The 17,946-nt window shown below is 41.6% G+C and overlaps 1 protein-coding gene across 2 annotated transcripts in view; it reads right to left on the reverse strand.

Moving 5' to 3' along the window:
* MYH7B (myosin heavy chain 7B) overlaps positions 1–15,330 on the reverse strand; it is a 51,286-nt gene extending 35,956 nt beyond the window's left edge. The window contains exons 1-6 of one of the 2 annotated variants that reach the window (XM_083507860.1): positions 15,204–15,330; positions 13,696–13,847; positions 11,423–11,526; positions 5,707–5,850; positions 5,002–5,158; positions 2,938–2,965 (exon numbers count right to left, since the gene is read on the reverse strand). In XM_083507860.1, coding sequence (XP_083363986.1) covers positions 2,938–2,965; positions 5,002–5,158; positions 5,707–5,850; positions 11,423–11,526; positions 13,696–13,792 — 530 coding nt within the window. In that variant the 5' untranslated portion in view covers positions 13,793–13,847; positions 15,204–15,330. Of the gene's footprint in view, positions 1–2,937; positions 2,966–5,001; positions 5,159–5,706; positions 5,851–11,422; positions 11,527–13,695; positions 13,848–15,203 lie in introns of those variants that run through there. The other variant, XM_083507861.1, reaches the window with a different exon arrangement.
* Positions 15,331–17,946: the final 2,616 nt, after the last annotated feature.

Consider the following 17,946-nt stretch of genomic DNA (forward strand, 5'->3'; position numbering starts at 1 on the left):
ACCTATATCAGATTTGGCACACATGGGTTCCTTGTGCTGCAAGGGCTGCCTTCAAGGGAGCAGAGAACAAGTAGCTCAAGCATAAGGAAACCTGTGGCCTCATTGGACTACAACTCCCTTCATTCTTGACCATCGGTAATGCTGGCCGATGATGATGCCAGTGGAAGAATCACAGGTTCAACCCATTGCCCTGATGTAAATGCACCTACATTTTGCTCCTAGAACAACGACAAATTATTATTATTATTATTATTATTATTATTATTATTATTATTATTATTATTATTTATTTGTACCCCACCCATCTGGTTGGGTTTCCCCAGCTACTCTGGGTGGCTTCCAACAAAGATTAAAAATACATTAAAATGTCACCCATTAAAAACTTCCCTAAACAGGGCTGCAAAGAGTGCAGATTCTTAGTGTATATCTTGTAAGAGCTTTTACAAGGCACACTTTAAATGGAAAAGGAGACAAGGCAGCTGAACTTGTTTTTTCCAATGGGCCATTTTACTATGGGCAAAAATGAACTGGCTACAGGTGGTTAATAAACTTCCACTTTTATCTCAAGCAGAAAATGCACTTATCACGAAGTTACTGGAAAGGAGGAGGAGATAGATTTTCCTTCCTTTTCGATACAAATCCAGAGAAAAAATAGTTCATCCATGGAATAGAAGCAGGGCCTCCAAGTATTCCTGGCCCACGTCCAGCAGGCTGGCTCCAGGGTCCAGGCTTCTTTATCACATCAGCAGGCTAGTATCACCCTCCCTCCTGCCCCTTTCTCTCTCTGCAAAGCCCTCTGGCACTGGCCTGGCATTGATTTCATGCCTATAGTTAGCTGTTCTTCCATTGTAATCCCAGCACACAAAGAGACATGCTCGGCAGTGGGGGGAGCGAGGCCTCTGTAGGACAAAAGCCAAACATTGCACGCTATCATCCCCTGCTTTACCTAATTAGGCCATGGCCAAAGCTTCAAGCATCAGGGGCTTCTGGCACTAGACTAGGCTTTATATAGCCTCCTCAACATGGCTGTTTCGGTTATCAGTCTTCCTCCTTCTCACTCCTCTACAATTGGGCCTCAGCCACCCCAACATTCCTCCGCAGCTGTGAGGTAGCCATTTCCTATCCTCCCCTTATCCTATCCAGCTGCCTCTTTCTCCACCCCTACTTAGCTAAACCTTGCTCCTTCCTTCAAGTCACTATCCTTCATAGGGCAACCACACAATGTCTCTAGTCTCTCTTTTAATCCCACCACCCCACTAGGGATGGAAGGATCTGTCAATTTTTTTGTCCTAAAATCAGTTCTCCACATTTTGCAGTAATTTGTGATTTTTTATTTTTTAAAAAATCCTCATGAAAATCCACCAGCATTTTAGTGCAAATTTACCCCGATAAACACATTTCTGGATGCAGTTTTGACTAATGTGCACATTTTTGCAAGCAATTTTCCCTAGTAAAGTGCATTTTTTGTTCTTTTTCACATCCATTTTTGCACACTTTGCATATGTATGTATGTATGTATGTATGTGTGGGGGAGAGAATTTCAAAGCATAGCTGTGTTTCAGTTTGCATATTGTTTTGGAAAGTCTGGATTTGAGAGATTCAGCTTCAAATGAGAACCTGAATACAATTTCCCACCCCCCATCCTTACTCACACATATGCATTGCTCCCCAATTTCTTTGGATGTTGACTCCATGAGTTCTATGTGTTAAAAGTGAAACGGTGAAAATGATATGTGTCACTCTAACAGAGCAATATTTTGCTTGTGATCAGGTGGCCTGCACACCCTGTGACCATCCAAGCTGAATACAACCCACCAGCCACATCAGGCAATGGAAGAAACCCATGTTTTCTTACTGTCTGATAGCAGCCACAATACCAGGTTATAGCAATGAAAACTAGGCAGGGTGACTATACATTATCTGAATACCCATTGCTGGGGAACACGAGGAGGAGAATACTATTGCACCAATGTCCTTGTGAGATTCCCAGAGGCATCCGAATGGCCACATGGGGAAACATGATGGCTGGCTTTCCAGAAGGGCCCATCTCATGTTCCAATATGATGTTCTTAGGGGAACTGTTACGGAACACCTGGCAAGATGCAACATGTGATTGCTGAACAGTGTCATGTTCATGGGTCATGAGTTGTGCAGGCTTGCTTTAGTTTCACTCTGCCATCTTGGGATATTTGCTATGGAAATGGATTGGTTGAACAGGACCTCCCCCACCCCCACCCCCACCCCAGTTTTGTGCCCTAGTAATAACTAGACACATTCAAAGAAGCAGACAGGAAATACAAATAAACAACATATGAGCAGCCACACAATGAGAGGAATTTTCTGCCCTACTTTTTGTTGGCAGTGCACTCCTGGAAGGGCTATAGCAGCTGTTAGCTGACATGCAAGAGCCAGAAATTCTGCCATGTGTGTGTGCTTGTGCTTAGGCAACAAACTGAAGGGAGTGTAAAGATCCTACAGCGCAGCCAAACCATTTGGCTTTCTCAAACAGGGAGACACGGGCATTTCCTCCGCCTGCAGTTTCTTTTCATGCATAACCAATATTGTGAGACCAGGAAAGGATATCAGACCTTGCATCTTAAGGGCACTCCCAGATGACCTGTTTATTTACATTCGTCCTCATTTCTTTGCAGGGAAATTAAACGATGCTGGCTACTTAATTCACTCTGAATTGTTTGCAGGGAGGATAGATGATGTTGCCTCAAAGGAAGGGTTATCCTACCCTTTCCACTGCATCCTGTCACTTTCTTTATAGCAAAAGGCCACAGCCTTTGTGGTTGCACAAGAGTTCACAGTCAACTATAATTGGACAACTTGTATTTGCTGGTATGTGATTGAATCCCACCGCAAAATAGTTTGGAAGTGCCCTAGCTCGCAGGCAATACAAAACAGAAAACAGACTTATAAGACAGAACTTACGTGATGAGCATAGACTGGTTCTCACGATCTGGAAGACAAGAAGCAGGACTGTTAGACTCAAACAGTTACTTTCAGGCTCTACCACTGGTTCTTCATATTATGCTTACAGACAGGCAGCTCCTAGCACAATCTGATCACTGCTTTGCTTTTCAGTGTTAAGCTATATGAAAAATTGTCGTTGACTGTCGACACTGTCCATGACATCATAGTTTTTGTGTGTGCACATTCCACTAAGGCCACATGCACACCATACATTTAAAGCACTATGGTACCACATTTAAACAGCCATGGATTCCCTCCAAAGAATTCTGGGAGCTGTAGTTTGTTAAGTATGCTAAAAGTGGTTAGAAGAGCCCTATCCCCTACTATAGAGCCACAATTCCTAGTTAGCTGAGAAGAGAAATTGATGGTTAAACCACTCTTGAGGATTATATCTCTGTGAGGGGAACAGAGGGTCGTCTTCTTAGCACCAACACTTCTTAGCACCCATAACAAACTACAGCTCCCATAATTATTTGGAGGAAGCCAATACTGTTTTAAAGTGGTATCATTGTGCTTTAAATGTATGGTGTGAATCTGAACACTTCACCACCCACCATAATAAATCTGGCCTTAGTTCCCTCCACTCCAGTAGGCAGATCATGATGGGACTTAACTAGGATTCAACCTGACTATCCCTCCCTACATAGGAAGCCGATTTATTCTGAGTCACACAATTAGTCCATCTAGCTAAATACTGTCAACACTGACTAGCAGCAGCTGTCCAGGATTTCAGACGAAATATTTCCCAGCCCTACCTGGAGATGACAGGGATTGAACCTATCACCGTCTGCAGGCAAAGCAGCTGTTCTGCTACTGAGCTTCAACTCTTTTCTTCCAGTCTAGTTCTTTTTTTACTGAATATGCATGCAGCTGTAGGTGACTGTACTCAGACTGGTAGCCCCTCCCTGTTTCATCTCAGTGATTCCAGCTGAGAAGGAAATTAGGGCTAGCACTCAGCCACCTGTTCAGCTGCAACTCAAGTTTATAGCCCTATTTCAATACTTATTCTCCTGTACTCATAAGTACACCGCCCCACCCCACCCCCATGCTACTATGGTGCCAAACTAGTTTTTGTGGCACTTCCAAGGTCCCCTAAAATTTGACCCTTTAAAAATATAATTATTATTGTTTTCCAATGCTCTTGTGGTCTTCAGCTTTTATTCTGTGATGCCAAAAAATGTGACACACACACCCTCCTGCCCCAAAATGTCCCTTTCAAAAAAAGGCCACACACACTTTCACATAGGTGTTACTCTCAGTGGGTTGAACACAGGTCAGTTAGCCACCCCTGCCATATAGCAATGCCAAATAAATTTGCAACACATCAAAGAGAACGACCAATATGCAAGGCAGAAGCTCTGCTGATGCAATGGGTTTCCAAGCATACAACAGAACTTCTTCCTCTACCCTCCAGCCTTCTGCATCAGCCCAAGGGAGTTGCGGGACCCTCCAAGGCAGATTTTGTGAGAGCACAGGGGGAGGAAACCATACTGGCGCAGCCCTAGAATTCCAGCTTAACCTTCTTACTTATTTGAATTCCATATGCACAGAATTTCTGATGCAGGGGAACATTCAGACATGCCATCCCTCCCACATCTTCATTCTGAAGTGCTACAGTCCCTTTCTGAATGCACTTGCTTAGGAAGCTAGTAGTCTGCTAGCAGTGCAACATCCGAAGCAGGGAACACGGAAGATTACAGCAGTCTATTGGCAGTAAGAAAAACACCGCAAGATGCATTTTTCTAATCGCCAAAATTTCTGCCATCTTATCTTCTCTCTCTCCCTCTCTCTCTGTTTCTTACATTAATTCTCACACAGAGAAAGCATTTAGAAAATTAAGAGCTTCATTGCCTCTGGGACAAAAGACTGTTTTCCTCTCTGTGAGTTTGGTACACAAGAGAAGTATGAAGGTGATCAAATAAGAGTTGGGGCAACGCTAGGGATGTTTTAATGCAATGGCTAAGACTACGCTAGCTTTGAACTTCCTTCCCACAACAATGAGACAATGGATAAGATACTTACTACGTAACATGTCATTGTAGGCATTGTCTGCAATGGAATAAATGTGGGGCGGTGCCTCAGACCTTCGCTTGCCCTTATAGGCTGCTACCACAGGAGCAGTATAAACTGGAAGCCATTTATATGGGTTTATGGTGACACAGAACAAGCCTGAATAGGTCTGAGAGGAAAGAAAAAAGTAAAAATACATCACCATTTAGTCCCATTTTGGATGGGACAGAAGATGGCAGCCACCCCACCAACATATTTTGGACTTGTGTGTGATTATTCCTCAGGAACATCTTATTTCTGGCTGTCATGAAGCCTAATATGAAGTAACTATAACAAATGCAGATTAAAGTTGCTTGCAACCCTGCTACTGAAACCTGAATTGGAACCTATGCTTGGGAACAAATATTATTTACTCACTCTTCTGAGTCACGCAGTATCAATACTTGTATGTAGATATTCTCTCACACACATCTCTGGACATTTTCTAAATGAACATCTAATCAAAGGTACCAAGCAGCTACTCTCTATGTGTCTAGAACCAAAATTTGGGGAACATTTCTAATATAATGGAAGTTAATGGAAGTTAAAGCGGGGGGTGGGGTGGGATTTTGTGACACAAACCTTGCTATTTGGGATAGCAAAAGGACGTGAAATGGGAGAAATCTGTTTTGGGTCTTTTGACTCAGACATATGACATGGTGCCCTTGTCTTACTTACGTAGATCATCCACTTGGCATAACGCCGTTTCAGGTTATGCAGCACAGAGGCCTCATTGAGATGAGTTAACATAGCCATGTCTTCAATCATGTCGAATTTGGGAGGATTCACTTGTTGAACATCATCCTCCTTTACAACGACAGTCTGCAGGGATTAAACAGGAACATTTTGGTAAAGGGATTTCTTAAGAAATGCTTTCTTTTCTTAACAAGGATGTTGAACTGCAGTGGTGGAATGGAGCAATTTATTCTTATTAAATCCAATAAAAATGTATTTTGAAAACGAGGTGCAGTTTGTGTCAGATTTTCATATTGCCATCCTTGGTTTTGTTTTCTCTGCTCTGGTCTTATCTTGTGAGTGTAATGAAAGCCTGTAATACTTACTACAAAAAGCAAAGCAAAGGAGGTGCTGTTGAAACCCATAAGCAGGAAATAAAAGTGATGGCTTTCCCCTTCATTGAACACTTTTGGTTAAGAGGTATTTAAAAAGTTTGGTCTAAAGGCTGCACTGCCACTAGTCATCACATATAACATTTGGACATTGTGTTTCATGCAACAGATGAGCCATTTGACCCCATAGCAATATCCTCCTATGAAACTTTGTGGTATTGGCCATACACAAGGAGCACTTTAGATTAATTCTCCAGCTCTTTCTCCTAGACTAGAAATATATGAAGACAGACTCTTGGTCGCAGCACTTTACTGGACAAGGACCAGCAACCCAGCTCCACATATGGGACATGGAAGTAAATCCCATTGACTTTCAAGAGTGGAGCCTTAGGGATTTAATAGGGCTTAGTCACATCTTGTCGTGACTCCTGTAATTGCACTTCAATTGCTCCTGTGGTGTAATGCAGCGGCTGCTGTCAAGGGTTTCTATGGATAAATATAACCTAAACAAAATAATATGCCACAGGGTTTTAATCAGGAAGGTTTGAGGTTATTTAGACAAACAGCTGAAGTATACAATTCATTACTTATAATAACTGGAATTAGTTTGATCCTATAAATCTAAGAACTGGAATAACTATCATATTACACATCTGTGCCTGATGAGAATGAATTGCATTTAACAAATGTTAAAGCTCATATGAAAAGAAAGCCTTGCCAGACATGACTAGTGGTTAAAAACATAACAAAATAACCTGGAAGCTTGAAGAAACATAGCTAGGCATTAGAGGAAGTCTGCTGAGAAGTAGATAGCTGGTCCCAAGGACTGAAAACAATATTAGTTACAGTATATATCTTATATTGATTTGGTTGGTTATAAATAATTGGATTCTAAGCCCTGATGTCGCTAGATCATGATGGTTAACAATGATATTGGAGCCAAAGTATAACATATGCTAAAATATATTCTTAAATTCCTATAAAATGTATATCTATATCAACATAAAATGACCTGGAACAAACCTTGGTTATAGCTCGTGGTTAGTGAGGAGAGAGCTAAACCATGAGCCCAGACTAAGAAAACATGCTAAGTCAAACCTTGGCTTAGCTCAGCACTGTCCAGGTCTAAAAAAGACAAGGGAAGAGCTAAGGGGATGCGAGCTCCCCTCCAGGACCCCACACATTCACAGTCTCAGTATGCCCTACTTTAACTTACTGTGCCATGTGACCCAGCCCAATGTCAAATAGTGTGTTCATAGTGATGGTGGCCAACCACAGCATGCTCTCCTCAGGGTGATATGCCTAGCCCCTGTTTTAATAACTTGTAGGCACCAGTTGAAGATCCCCCACGGTTTTAATAATACTGTTTTTATCAGTTCATTGCTGGTTTGTTGCTGATGTTTTTATTGTTGGGTGTCTCTTACTGCTGTTTTACCAGCATTTTTGGTTTTAGGTCAATTGCTTTAATTCTTGCTACTAACAAATGGTAAAATAGAAATATATTAAATAAACATCATTGGCTTATTGAATTTGCCCCACAGAACAGTGGCTCTCCGGGGTCTCTGAGACAGGTCCTCCCTTGCCATACTAGGAGGTGCCAAGGAAGGAACATGGGATATTATCCATGCAAAATGTGTGTTCTACCTCTGAGCTCGTGGTTGACATCTGGTGCATTTCCATGGGGAAGAAAATTCTAGATCTGGAGAAGCGTAACCCAAATTAGTGTATTGTCCTAAAAGGTAATGGGAAGTAAGTGTAGAGCTGAATCTACAGGTGCTTGGATCAACAATATATAGGGATGATGATGATGTTGTTGTTGCTGTTGTTTTATTCACCTTTATGCACAGTTCATCAACCAGAGCTGCAAGGAAAATCTCAGTACTACAGCTAGGTTGAAAGCAAAAGCTGCCTGAAGCAGGAAGCCATTAGCCATCTTGCTGTCACTCAGAAGTAGAAGTTTGAAGATAAGAGCTATTAGATGTGGAATCAACATCAAGAGAAGGTTTTATGTAAACTGTGCTTATTTTTACTGTTGTTAGCCACTCTGAGCCTGGCTTTGGCTGGGGAGGGCGGGATATAAATAAATTATTATTATTATTATTACTTTAATTAGGACTGCAACATATAACTGATTCAGCAGTTTGATTAATGGGTTCAAATATTTTTAGTGACGATGTACCTCATCTAATTTGATGGACAGCTGATTATAATTTTTAATTCCGATGCATAATAAACAAAAATGCAGATGGCAAACACACCATCTTAAATTAGGTATTTCTTTTTGTCTCTCGCCGAGCAGGTCTATTTGGATGTTTGCCTCTTGAGGGTAAAGTGGGGTCCAACGTAGTAATCCCTGCCAGCTGTAGCCTCAGACCTTAATGTGCTGTTTGGAAGGAAGATTGTTCACACATTCAGCTGAATGTGCTTAGAAGTCTCCCTATAACCAGGAACATCAATCACACAGGGTTTCCAATTGCAGCAAGGCATCTAAGTGCTCTCAGCCAATGCACTTAGAATTTCTTTTTGGACTTTCCTTTCCTGAATAATGTGGGAAGGTGAGGGTGGTTTCCGCAGGGCCAACATGTGTGGGGAAGTTGAAGACAGGGCCAGTCCTTGCTCCCCTGCACCTGCTGCACACTTTATCCTCCCCATAGAGGACATTAGCCCAGATAAGGCTAACAGGGAACACCTATTCTAAAAATGTCTGCTGCACCACACACAACCATCATCCCAAAAAAGGGGTGATTTTTAATGCTTTTTCCTCACATGTCAATTTAATTGGGGACTGGTTAAGGGACTAACTAAAAGGACTAATCATATTAATTGACTAAGATTAACTGAGAGACTGACCTAGTGGATTTTTAGCAGCTGCTGGGTTATTAGAAACTATCAAGCGTGCTGCCACCTTGAAGGGCAACTCAATAAAGGCAATAGAAACCAGAGTACAAACTTTATTCCCATTTAAATCAATGTAGCAATTGAGTACTGTGAGTAGATATAGCACCATAGAAATCAAGTACAGATATCAACATTGTGTTGCTTGCTTATCCACTGCAGGAGCCCTTTTCAAGCATTCAGTCTAGAGACAGTGAAGGTATAACAGAGGGCACTGCATGTCCATATGTCTGTGTATAAGATCTCTGCAGATAATTTAATGAAGATATATGTGTTATGGGCAAAGCCTGTCACTGCAATGCCTGGTTATCCTAGATTGAATGCCTGGTAAGGGTTAGCGTAAACTGCCATAAAATTGCTTTTTAAAAGCCTAATGGGTATTTATAGTACTAGCAGCAGTAGCATCAGTTCAGAATAAATGTTAAAAAATCATTTTGTACAGATATCTTGCTTGTTAAGTCAATTCCCTGAAAAAATAATGGCTGACAATTCTACAATAAATGCATGATTTATAAAAAAACAATTTAGCTGATTTCTATTTCCTGTGTGTAGATTGACAGACCATAGCTTATCTGAGAAGAAAACCTAGCCTATTATTTTTCTATTATTTCCTGAACCAAGCGGGATAATCAAATCCATTGTAGCAACCAGATAAACAAAATAAGTCATTAAGGCTATGGAATGTTGTCACAGCTGTCAGGTTGAGACAGTTGATTCCCTGAGGGTAAATTAGGGGACAAGGAAAGGTATTTCACTAATTCTTTCAACACTTTTCCTTAAAAGGAATCTTCTTGAAACTATATGCTTGTACTATTTAGAAGGATTGAGTTGTAAGGAAAATTCATGTCAAAGTCGTAAAATTCACCGGCAACCGAACTATTTTTCATTGCTAAATTGAAATTATGTTGTTCTGCTGTTGAATTAATGTATGTGAAGTCACTCTCATATTTAGAAAAAAACACTATAAAAATTAAAAGTATATTAGGAGTAGGAGTACTGTTACTGTTACTACTGATATGAGGAGTAGAGCAGTACTACTGTTGTGACAGGGAGGCAGGCAGGCAAGGACAGCATCTGCTCCTATTCCAGCAAAATAATTCCAGTATAAATATTTGGAATAAATAATAATTATTTCATTTGACTGTGTAGCAGGTGGTTCTTGCATTACAGCAGTGGCATAGTTGCTGCTTCTTTGTGTCTTTGCCTCACACTATTCCAGGATTTTAGTTTATGTTTGTTTTTATTAAAAGATTTGTAAACAGCCATTCAGGACATAAAAGCCATCACAGGCCAGTGTGCAGTTCTCAGGAAAGCATAATGGGTGGGATACAACATTGCACTAAGGACATTGTTCCATCAGTGTAAGCATTTCCGCTTGCCTGATAGAACAAAATCTCCTCTCCCTGTGCTGTTCTGGGGAAACTTCTGGCCCTTCAGAGCAGATTGGGGGGGGGCAGCGAGGAGATAGGAGAGAAGTGGAGGGAATTTGTTATGCTACCGCAGGGGTCAGAAAACTTTCAGCAGGGGGCCGGTCTACTGTTCCTCAGACCTTGTGGAAGGCCGGACTGTATTTTGAAGGGGGGGATACATTTTAAATAAAAGCACACATTCTACTCATGTAAAAACACCAGGCAGGCCCCACAAATAACCCAGAGATGCATTTTAAATAAAAAGACACATTCTACTCATGTAAAAACACGCTGATTCCCAGACCGGATTTAGAAGGCGATTGGGCCAGATCTGGCCCCCAGGCCTTAGTTTGCCTACCCATGTTCCTGTGGGTAGTTGAAAATCCGTAATCAATCCTAAAGGAGATTCACCCTTTAAAATGAGGAGTACAAATGAACCCTAGAGACAGCAGATTGAAATGTTAAACTCTTAACCCAGCTTTCAAAAAACAACATAATAATGATGAAGCCACACAAATTTCAAGCCTGGTCTTAACACGGAAGACTACATGGGAGGGAATGATAATGAGGTTATTTCCCATGCTTGATGGGGTTTTTTTTTTATAAGACCTCTGAAGGCAGCCTTGCATAGGGGAGTTTTTAATGTTGTTTTATTGTGTTTTATATTTTGTTGGAAGCTGCCCAGAGTGGCTGGGCAACCCAGTCAGATGGATGGCATATAAATAATAAAAACCATCATCATCATCAACCAAAGAAGATCATTGCGCCTCTCTCATGTGATGTGTCTCAGAAGAGTAGTGTGTGATGGAGCCCTGGGAAACTCCTGCAACATAAGAACCACTTTTAATTCTTGATGATTGCAGAAGCGTCAGTAAGAACTGTGGCCAATATGACATGTTTAATCATATTTCATCTCCCTCCTTTCCTCTGTCATATGCCCTCATGCAGGCTCTCTTTCCTTTTCAACTCCTCCCTGCCACATTTCACTGTCCCCCCCCCCCCATCAGTATGGAATTCTTTTACCTTTTTGTCTTTCGTTTCCACAGTGACTTTGCCACCAGAGGATTCTTTGACTTCCACTTCAATATATGCTTCCTTTTCATCTGGGATCCAGGCCCTCTTCTTTCCTTTATGACCCCCGAAAGAGACAAGAGAAATTAGAGCACTCCGGAAAAGGGAGCAATAAGGGTTACAATTCTTAGTAGTTTCCATACATGCACTTATAAAATTTAGCAGTACAACTGAACACAATAGTATTCTCCTCCTTTCATTCTCCAGCCAAGCCAATGGACCTGGAAATCCTGGGTATTGGAAGCTGATGTTGTGAAATTCTCACACCCACCCACCCATCTTGTTTTAGGATTGATTTGTGTATTTTGCTGCTACCTTATACAGTATGTGGCAAATCATGAATCAAAGGCTAGAGCAGGGATAATTGGGGCAGGGAAGAAGAAGAAGAGTTTGGATCTGATATTCTGCTTTATCACTACCCGAAGGAGTCTTAATGCGGCTAACATTCTCCTTTCCCTTCCTCCCCCACAACAAACACTCTGTGAGGTGAGTGGGGCTGAGAGACTTCAAAGAAGTGTGACTAGCCCAAGGTCACCCAGCAGCTGCATGTGGAGGAGCGGGGAATCGAACCCAGTTCACCAGATTACGAGTCCACCACTCTTAACCACTACACCACACTGGATATTTAAGCAAGCCTTCTTAACTCAAATTTGTTGCACAATACTGCATAACCATGTTTCAAACTCAAATTTGTAATAATAGTATTCACATATATATTTGTTGAATGCATTTTTACCCTGCCCTCCAGGTGAAAAAGGCTTCTAGTGTGACTTGCAAAGACAACAAATAAGATGTTAGATTAAGTTTTATGGCTTTCTTGTTTTTGCTTTGCTTTGCTTTGCTTTGCTTTGCTTTGCTTTGCTTTGCTTTGCTTTGCTTTGCTTTGCTTTGCTTTGCTTGTTTTAAATACCCTGGAAGTTATATGTTATAATGGCTTATAAATATTTTAAAATATAGATAAAAAATACCAAGTATCCCTCATAATCAATTTTAAAAAAAATAAACTTCCAAAGGTTGGACACAGATTTTGAAATCCTGGCCAAATGCATAATTATTTCAGCTTTATCAAAGGCAAACTTCCATTTGCCAGGTTAATGTTTGTAATTAAAAAAATATCCAAGGATGTGTAGAAGAGACAATGGCAGCAGTTATGAGCATAGTTAGGCTGCCTATATCCCATTGACTTCAGTGGGATTTAGGTGGATTAACTATGTGCATGATTGCAGACAATGATTGGCTGCACACACACAATACCTTTAAAGTATTCTTTCCTACTGGAGTTTACTCCTCACAGAGTTACTATTCTCAGCAACTCTTAACAAACTACAGTGCCCATAATTCTTTGAAGGGGGAAATGTGCTTCAAAGAGTACTTTAAAGGCATAGTGTGTACGCAACCATTATCTTGAATGATTTCAGAAATGATTTCAGAAATTTCTAGAATCAAACACATGGAAGTTTGCTTTGGGACGATCCAGAAATGCATTGTTTCAAGAGATGCTGAAATATAGCAGGTCTTTCTATATTTTTGTTCGGTGACATTTGTCCCTGTTTCTGGATTTGCCTGTGACCCCAAGAGTTGAGTCAGATGGAAAATGTATTTTAGGACAAAGAAAGCAATATTGTGTTCCTGCATTCCTTGTGCATTAGCATTGGGGTATTTATTCTGAAACAAAACAGATCACTCCTGTAAATTGTAACAATGGCAGTGAATAGCCCACATGTAATATGATAATGGCAGAGGTGGAAAGAATGAGTATCCATTTCTGGATACTCCTGCAGTCAATTGTTTATCCCTAGTGTGACAGATGGCTAAGAAACAGCTTCCCAAACTAAATTCTCCACAGGTTTCTAGAAAGCAGATACTTTTGTCTCACACAGTCCTTCCAGAAGTACTTTGTTCACGGGTCCAATTTACATATTACAGTAGTGGTGTAATTGTCAGGAAAAACACAATCTCACTAAAGGTTTACCTACAAATTGCAAAATGGAGCTGTATGATTAGTAGAACTTCTATAGTTGCAATCAGATTTCATAAACGTTTGATTCAAATACTCTGAAAGTAATGGGTTTTAATCTGCAGCAACACTGGGTAAACAAATGTTCTCCTAGCAGTGGTTATAATTGCCCCAATACATATAAGCAAACGATAGCAACACGTGAGAAGAAAGTGAGGGAGGGGGTCATGGACACAAGGCCCCTTGAGAACAGTAAAAGTTGCCTTACCATCAAATGGTATATTGTGATATTTTAACATCTCCTCATAACTTTTCCGGAGGTACTCAGCAGCCTCCCCAAACTCAGCCATGTCCAACATAGACATCTTGCCTACTACAAGGAGTAGTGCTCAACAGCAGAAAACAGATAATCTGGACACTCTAGAACGTTGAGAAGAGAGAACAGAAACAAAGCATTAGCCCAGTTAACTAAAAAAAACCCCACAGTATCCCCCCCTCTGCAGAAAAATGCTCTCCATTCACTTTCTAGCCTATCTAAACATAGAAAAGATTCTTCCAGCGTCAAAAGAAGAATTAGAACTATCTTTCTTTCTTTCTTTCTTCTATCTTTCTTTCCCGGTATGTCCCTATAAGCGTAAGTCCATCAATTTGTACTACATCTAAACAGAATAAATACCTCACTCCGATATCAGCCTACTCCTTTTCTGTTGGGTGAACCAAAGCCAGCAGTCTCTTGGCCAATGCATGCCTCATACATGGCAAACAACAGTTGTTTCAATATGTTCCTGGTACTCTCCATCACACCTTTATTCCAAATCACTGACATAGCAATTTGCTTAATTAATCTGGTAACACAGTGATGGGATGACTTGCTTCTTGCTGAGACGATGGCTTATTTTTACAAGATTCCCTTTGGTCCCTTTACGTGTATGTGTTTTAAATGAGAAAGCAAGAGTGCAAAAGTTCTCTTAATATATATACAGTAGTAGGTGATCATGAATATGCATCCTTGCTTAAGAACATAAGAAGCAACTTGTTGGATCAGACCCAGCTCCAACTTATTCAACATTCTCTACAAAAATCCCAACAATCAGTAAGCACTGGTTAGTCAACTTGAAACTGGCCGGTGGTTCACTAGTGGATTGTGAGCTATCTACTGTCCACTTTTGCCAATTTACATCTCAGAGATAGTTCTCTGCAGATGGTCCCTATGCTTCTACTCTGAGTGAGCTACTACCTGCAGGCAGACCTGTCCATGCATGAGTGATAATGTGGATGGTTGGAAGCCCGGTTTTGCATGAACTCTCTATCAAACTAGTGAAGAAGTTTGGTTGATGCATCCATTAATTTGACAAATAAATGCCTAAGAAGACAAGGTTCCATTTAGAATTACACAAGAGTGGCGAGTGCAGCCAGACCATTAACTCCTGCAGGACCATTCATTGTTTTATAAGTGGCTATTGTTGACAACATTCCAATAAAAAGTTGCTACAGCAACAAATAGTTCTCATATTCAGGATCCATGCATGCTGAAACACAACATCAATAACACACACTGTTGCTACTGGCTTTACTGAACTCAAATCTTAATAAATGCACATTATTCTTTTATCTTTCCCTTTGAACTCACCAACCCTGCACCAGCCTCATGAGTTAGCATGATAACCACAGACATCCTGTTCCTTATTCTCTTTTCTTTTCGAATGGCCATGCTAAGGAAGGTAAGGCAACAGCACAGAACAAACATGCAACACAGACATGCTTTTGATTACCAACCTTGGCTACGGGGCTGAGTGACTGTGTGTGTGTGTGCTGTGAAGCCCCTATTTATTGTGTCCCTCAAGGTCAGAGTAGGGAGAGATATGTCAGAAATTCCCATGTGTCATATCAGCTCCATTGGTGCTGCTGCCCTACTGCCCATAGAGACACAAAAGGCAAACTTTTATCTCTCTGCAAATGCGGGCTGGTTATTTTTACTCCTGTATTGTCAGGCGATTACAAAGGCAGAGAGTGGGGGCTCCAGCTTTGACAGGCAGCACAACCCTCTCTCACAGCCATTCTCTTCCAGAAGAGGAACACCACAAAATGCAATCGCATAATTTGTTCTTTCAGCCCCTTCTGTTGTGATCGTTTCAACTTTCGACCACAGCCTTTGGCCTATACTCTTAACTTTCACGACCAGGAAGGAAATTGCTGAGCAGGATTGTTAACCATCCCTTCTTCAGGGATGCCACCAGGGATCTCAAACTCCAGATTCAAAAATAGTGGCATGGGTGCCTCCAACTTCCTTTAATCGCAGAGTGTTCGATTCAAAATATATCAAACCTGATTTTCAGTGGGATAAAGAAATGGGAAAGAACAGGGTTCAGTTCCCCTTGTACTTTCTCCTGCTTTTTATTGCTTTATACTATTTTATTTATTTTATATTATTTATATTTTATTGCTTTATATTAATCAATAAGACAATTTAATATGACACTAATTTAAAAGCTCATGCAAAGGGAACATAAAATGAGGTGGGGAGAGGAAGGGCATAAATAGGAAAGATTTTAAAAATTCCAGCCGGACTCCCTAGCAGCAGGCTGAGGCAGTCGAATCCCGAGGAACAGTGCCCTCACCGACACGCCACCTGCCCCTGCCCCTGCTGGAGAAGTGGGAGTGGTGGCTTCTAGCAAGAACTCTTAGAAATCTTGTGAGATCTTGCTGCCGCCACCACATTTCTTACGTCTCCCCTGGTGGACGGTGCCACACATGGTGAGTGTAAAGAAACATTCTTGGTGACTTCTACACTGCTGCTAAACTCTCTCCCTTTTAAAACTTGTCAAAGCCCAACATCTGAGCATTTTGTAGAAACACTTTCTGTTGGATTCATGTGATTCTGTGCTTGCTATAGATAGGGATCAGCCACTGGAGGTCTCCCGGAGCAGTAGGAATGGGGGCGGGATTCGGTTTAGTTTGCATTTATAGGTGAACTTTCGGTACTTAATTCCAAATTAATATGCAAACTGAAAACTGCAGCCGAAGATGTGCATATCTCACTAAAATGCCGCTGAATTTTCACAGAAATGCAAAATGCAGTGGAAATAAGAATTATTATGATTATTAAACTGAACTTGAGAGTAAAAAAATGAGAAGTGAAGAGAAACTGAAACTGACAGATTCATGCATTCCTGGGAGGCAGCTTCATAGCAGCAGTGAAGCAAACTCCCAGCCCTTGCCCATGTATGGTGCAGCCATGTGAATGACGCTGGTTGGTACATGTGCACCATGCAGGTCCAGAACTCTACTTAATGCCAGTTTGCCAGCTGAGCCTCATCAACTGGAGTGACAGTGCTGGCAGTCTGACAACAATGGTGGGTCCCTGGCATTTGCAAGGTGCTGACACTGAGCCTAATTCATGCTAAATAATCTGAATGGATCCCAGTAGGTTTCAGATGTGTGGCGGTTAGCTGCTTGACACAGGACAATTGATATGTCTTATGGAAGCCTAAGGGACGTGGATGGCACTGTGGTCTAAACCACAGAGCCTAGGACTTGCTGATCAGAAGCTTGGCGGTTCGAATCCCTGTGACGGGGTGAGCTCCCATTGCTCGGTCCCTGCTCCTGCCAACCTAGCAGTTCAAAAGCACGTCAAAGTGCAAGTAGATAAATAGGTACCACACTGGCGTGAAGGTAAACGGCGTTTCCGTGCACTGCTTTGGTTCGCCAGAAGTGGCTTAGTCATGCTGGCCACATGACCCAGAAGCTGTACGCCGGCTCCCTCGGCCAATAAAGTGAGATGAGCGCCGCAACCCTAGTCGGCCATGACTGGACCTAATGGTCAGGGGTCCCTTTACCTTTACCATGGAAGCCTAAGAGCTGCTTGCTCCTTATAAACTTCTAACACACATCTTCACAAGTGACATGTCCTGAGCCAGTGGGGAGGGGAGGGGAGAAAATAGAAGGACTCTGCGGTGTCTTGGGCATTTGCCACTGGGGTGGAACTGGTAGTAGGGGTCTTGGCTGAGATGCTTAACTTTCTTGCTTGAATTTGGCAGAAGAGTCTAAATTAATGTTACGTTTTTAAAAAAATGTGTTTTGGTTGGTGGCTTTAAGAAGGGCAGGATAGAAAAGCATATAAACCAATACATGTAGCTCATATTTGGGATCTTGAGTTATATTTGCCAGGAGTACTCCATCACTTAAGGGGCTAATAAATATCTCGTCTCAGAGAGTGCAAGCTGTATACCCTTTCCCTGGGATCATCTATATATTTATGATCATCTATTTATTGCCTAGTCAGGGCCAGACTCCTCAACCTGCTCCTCCTCTTCAGCGTTGTAATCTACTTGTTTGTTCAGCCAGACAAAACAGGTAGCAAGGAGGAGGAATAGATGCTTCAGTGGTGCCCAGTGCCCATTAGGACTGGCAGAAAAGCAAGGAGGCAGCAGTAGATAAACTCCAAGCCAAGGGCAAGACAGAGCCAACTAATTCTAGTCCCCATTCTTCTCCTCCTCCCTGCTGAGACAAAGGAGGAGGC

Source organism: Podarcis liolepis (assembly GCF_965112155.1).
Source record: "Podarcis liolepis genome assembly, chromosome: 6".
In the NCBI taxonomy this organism is placed as follows: Eukaryota; Metazoa; Chordata; class Lepidosauria; order Squamata; family Lacertidae; genus Podarcis; species Podarcis liolepis.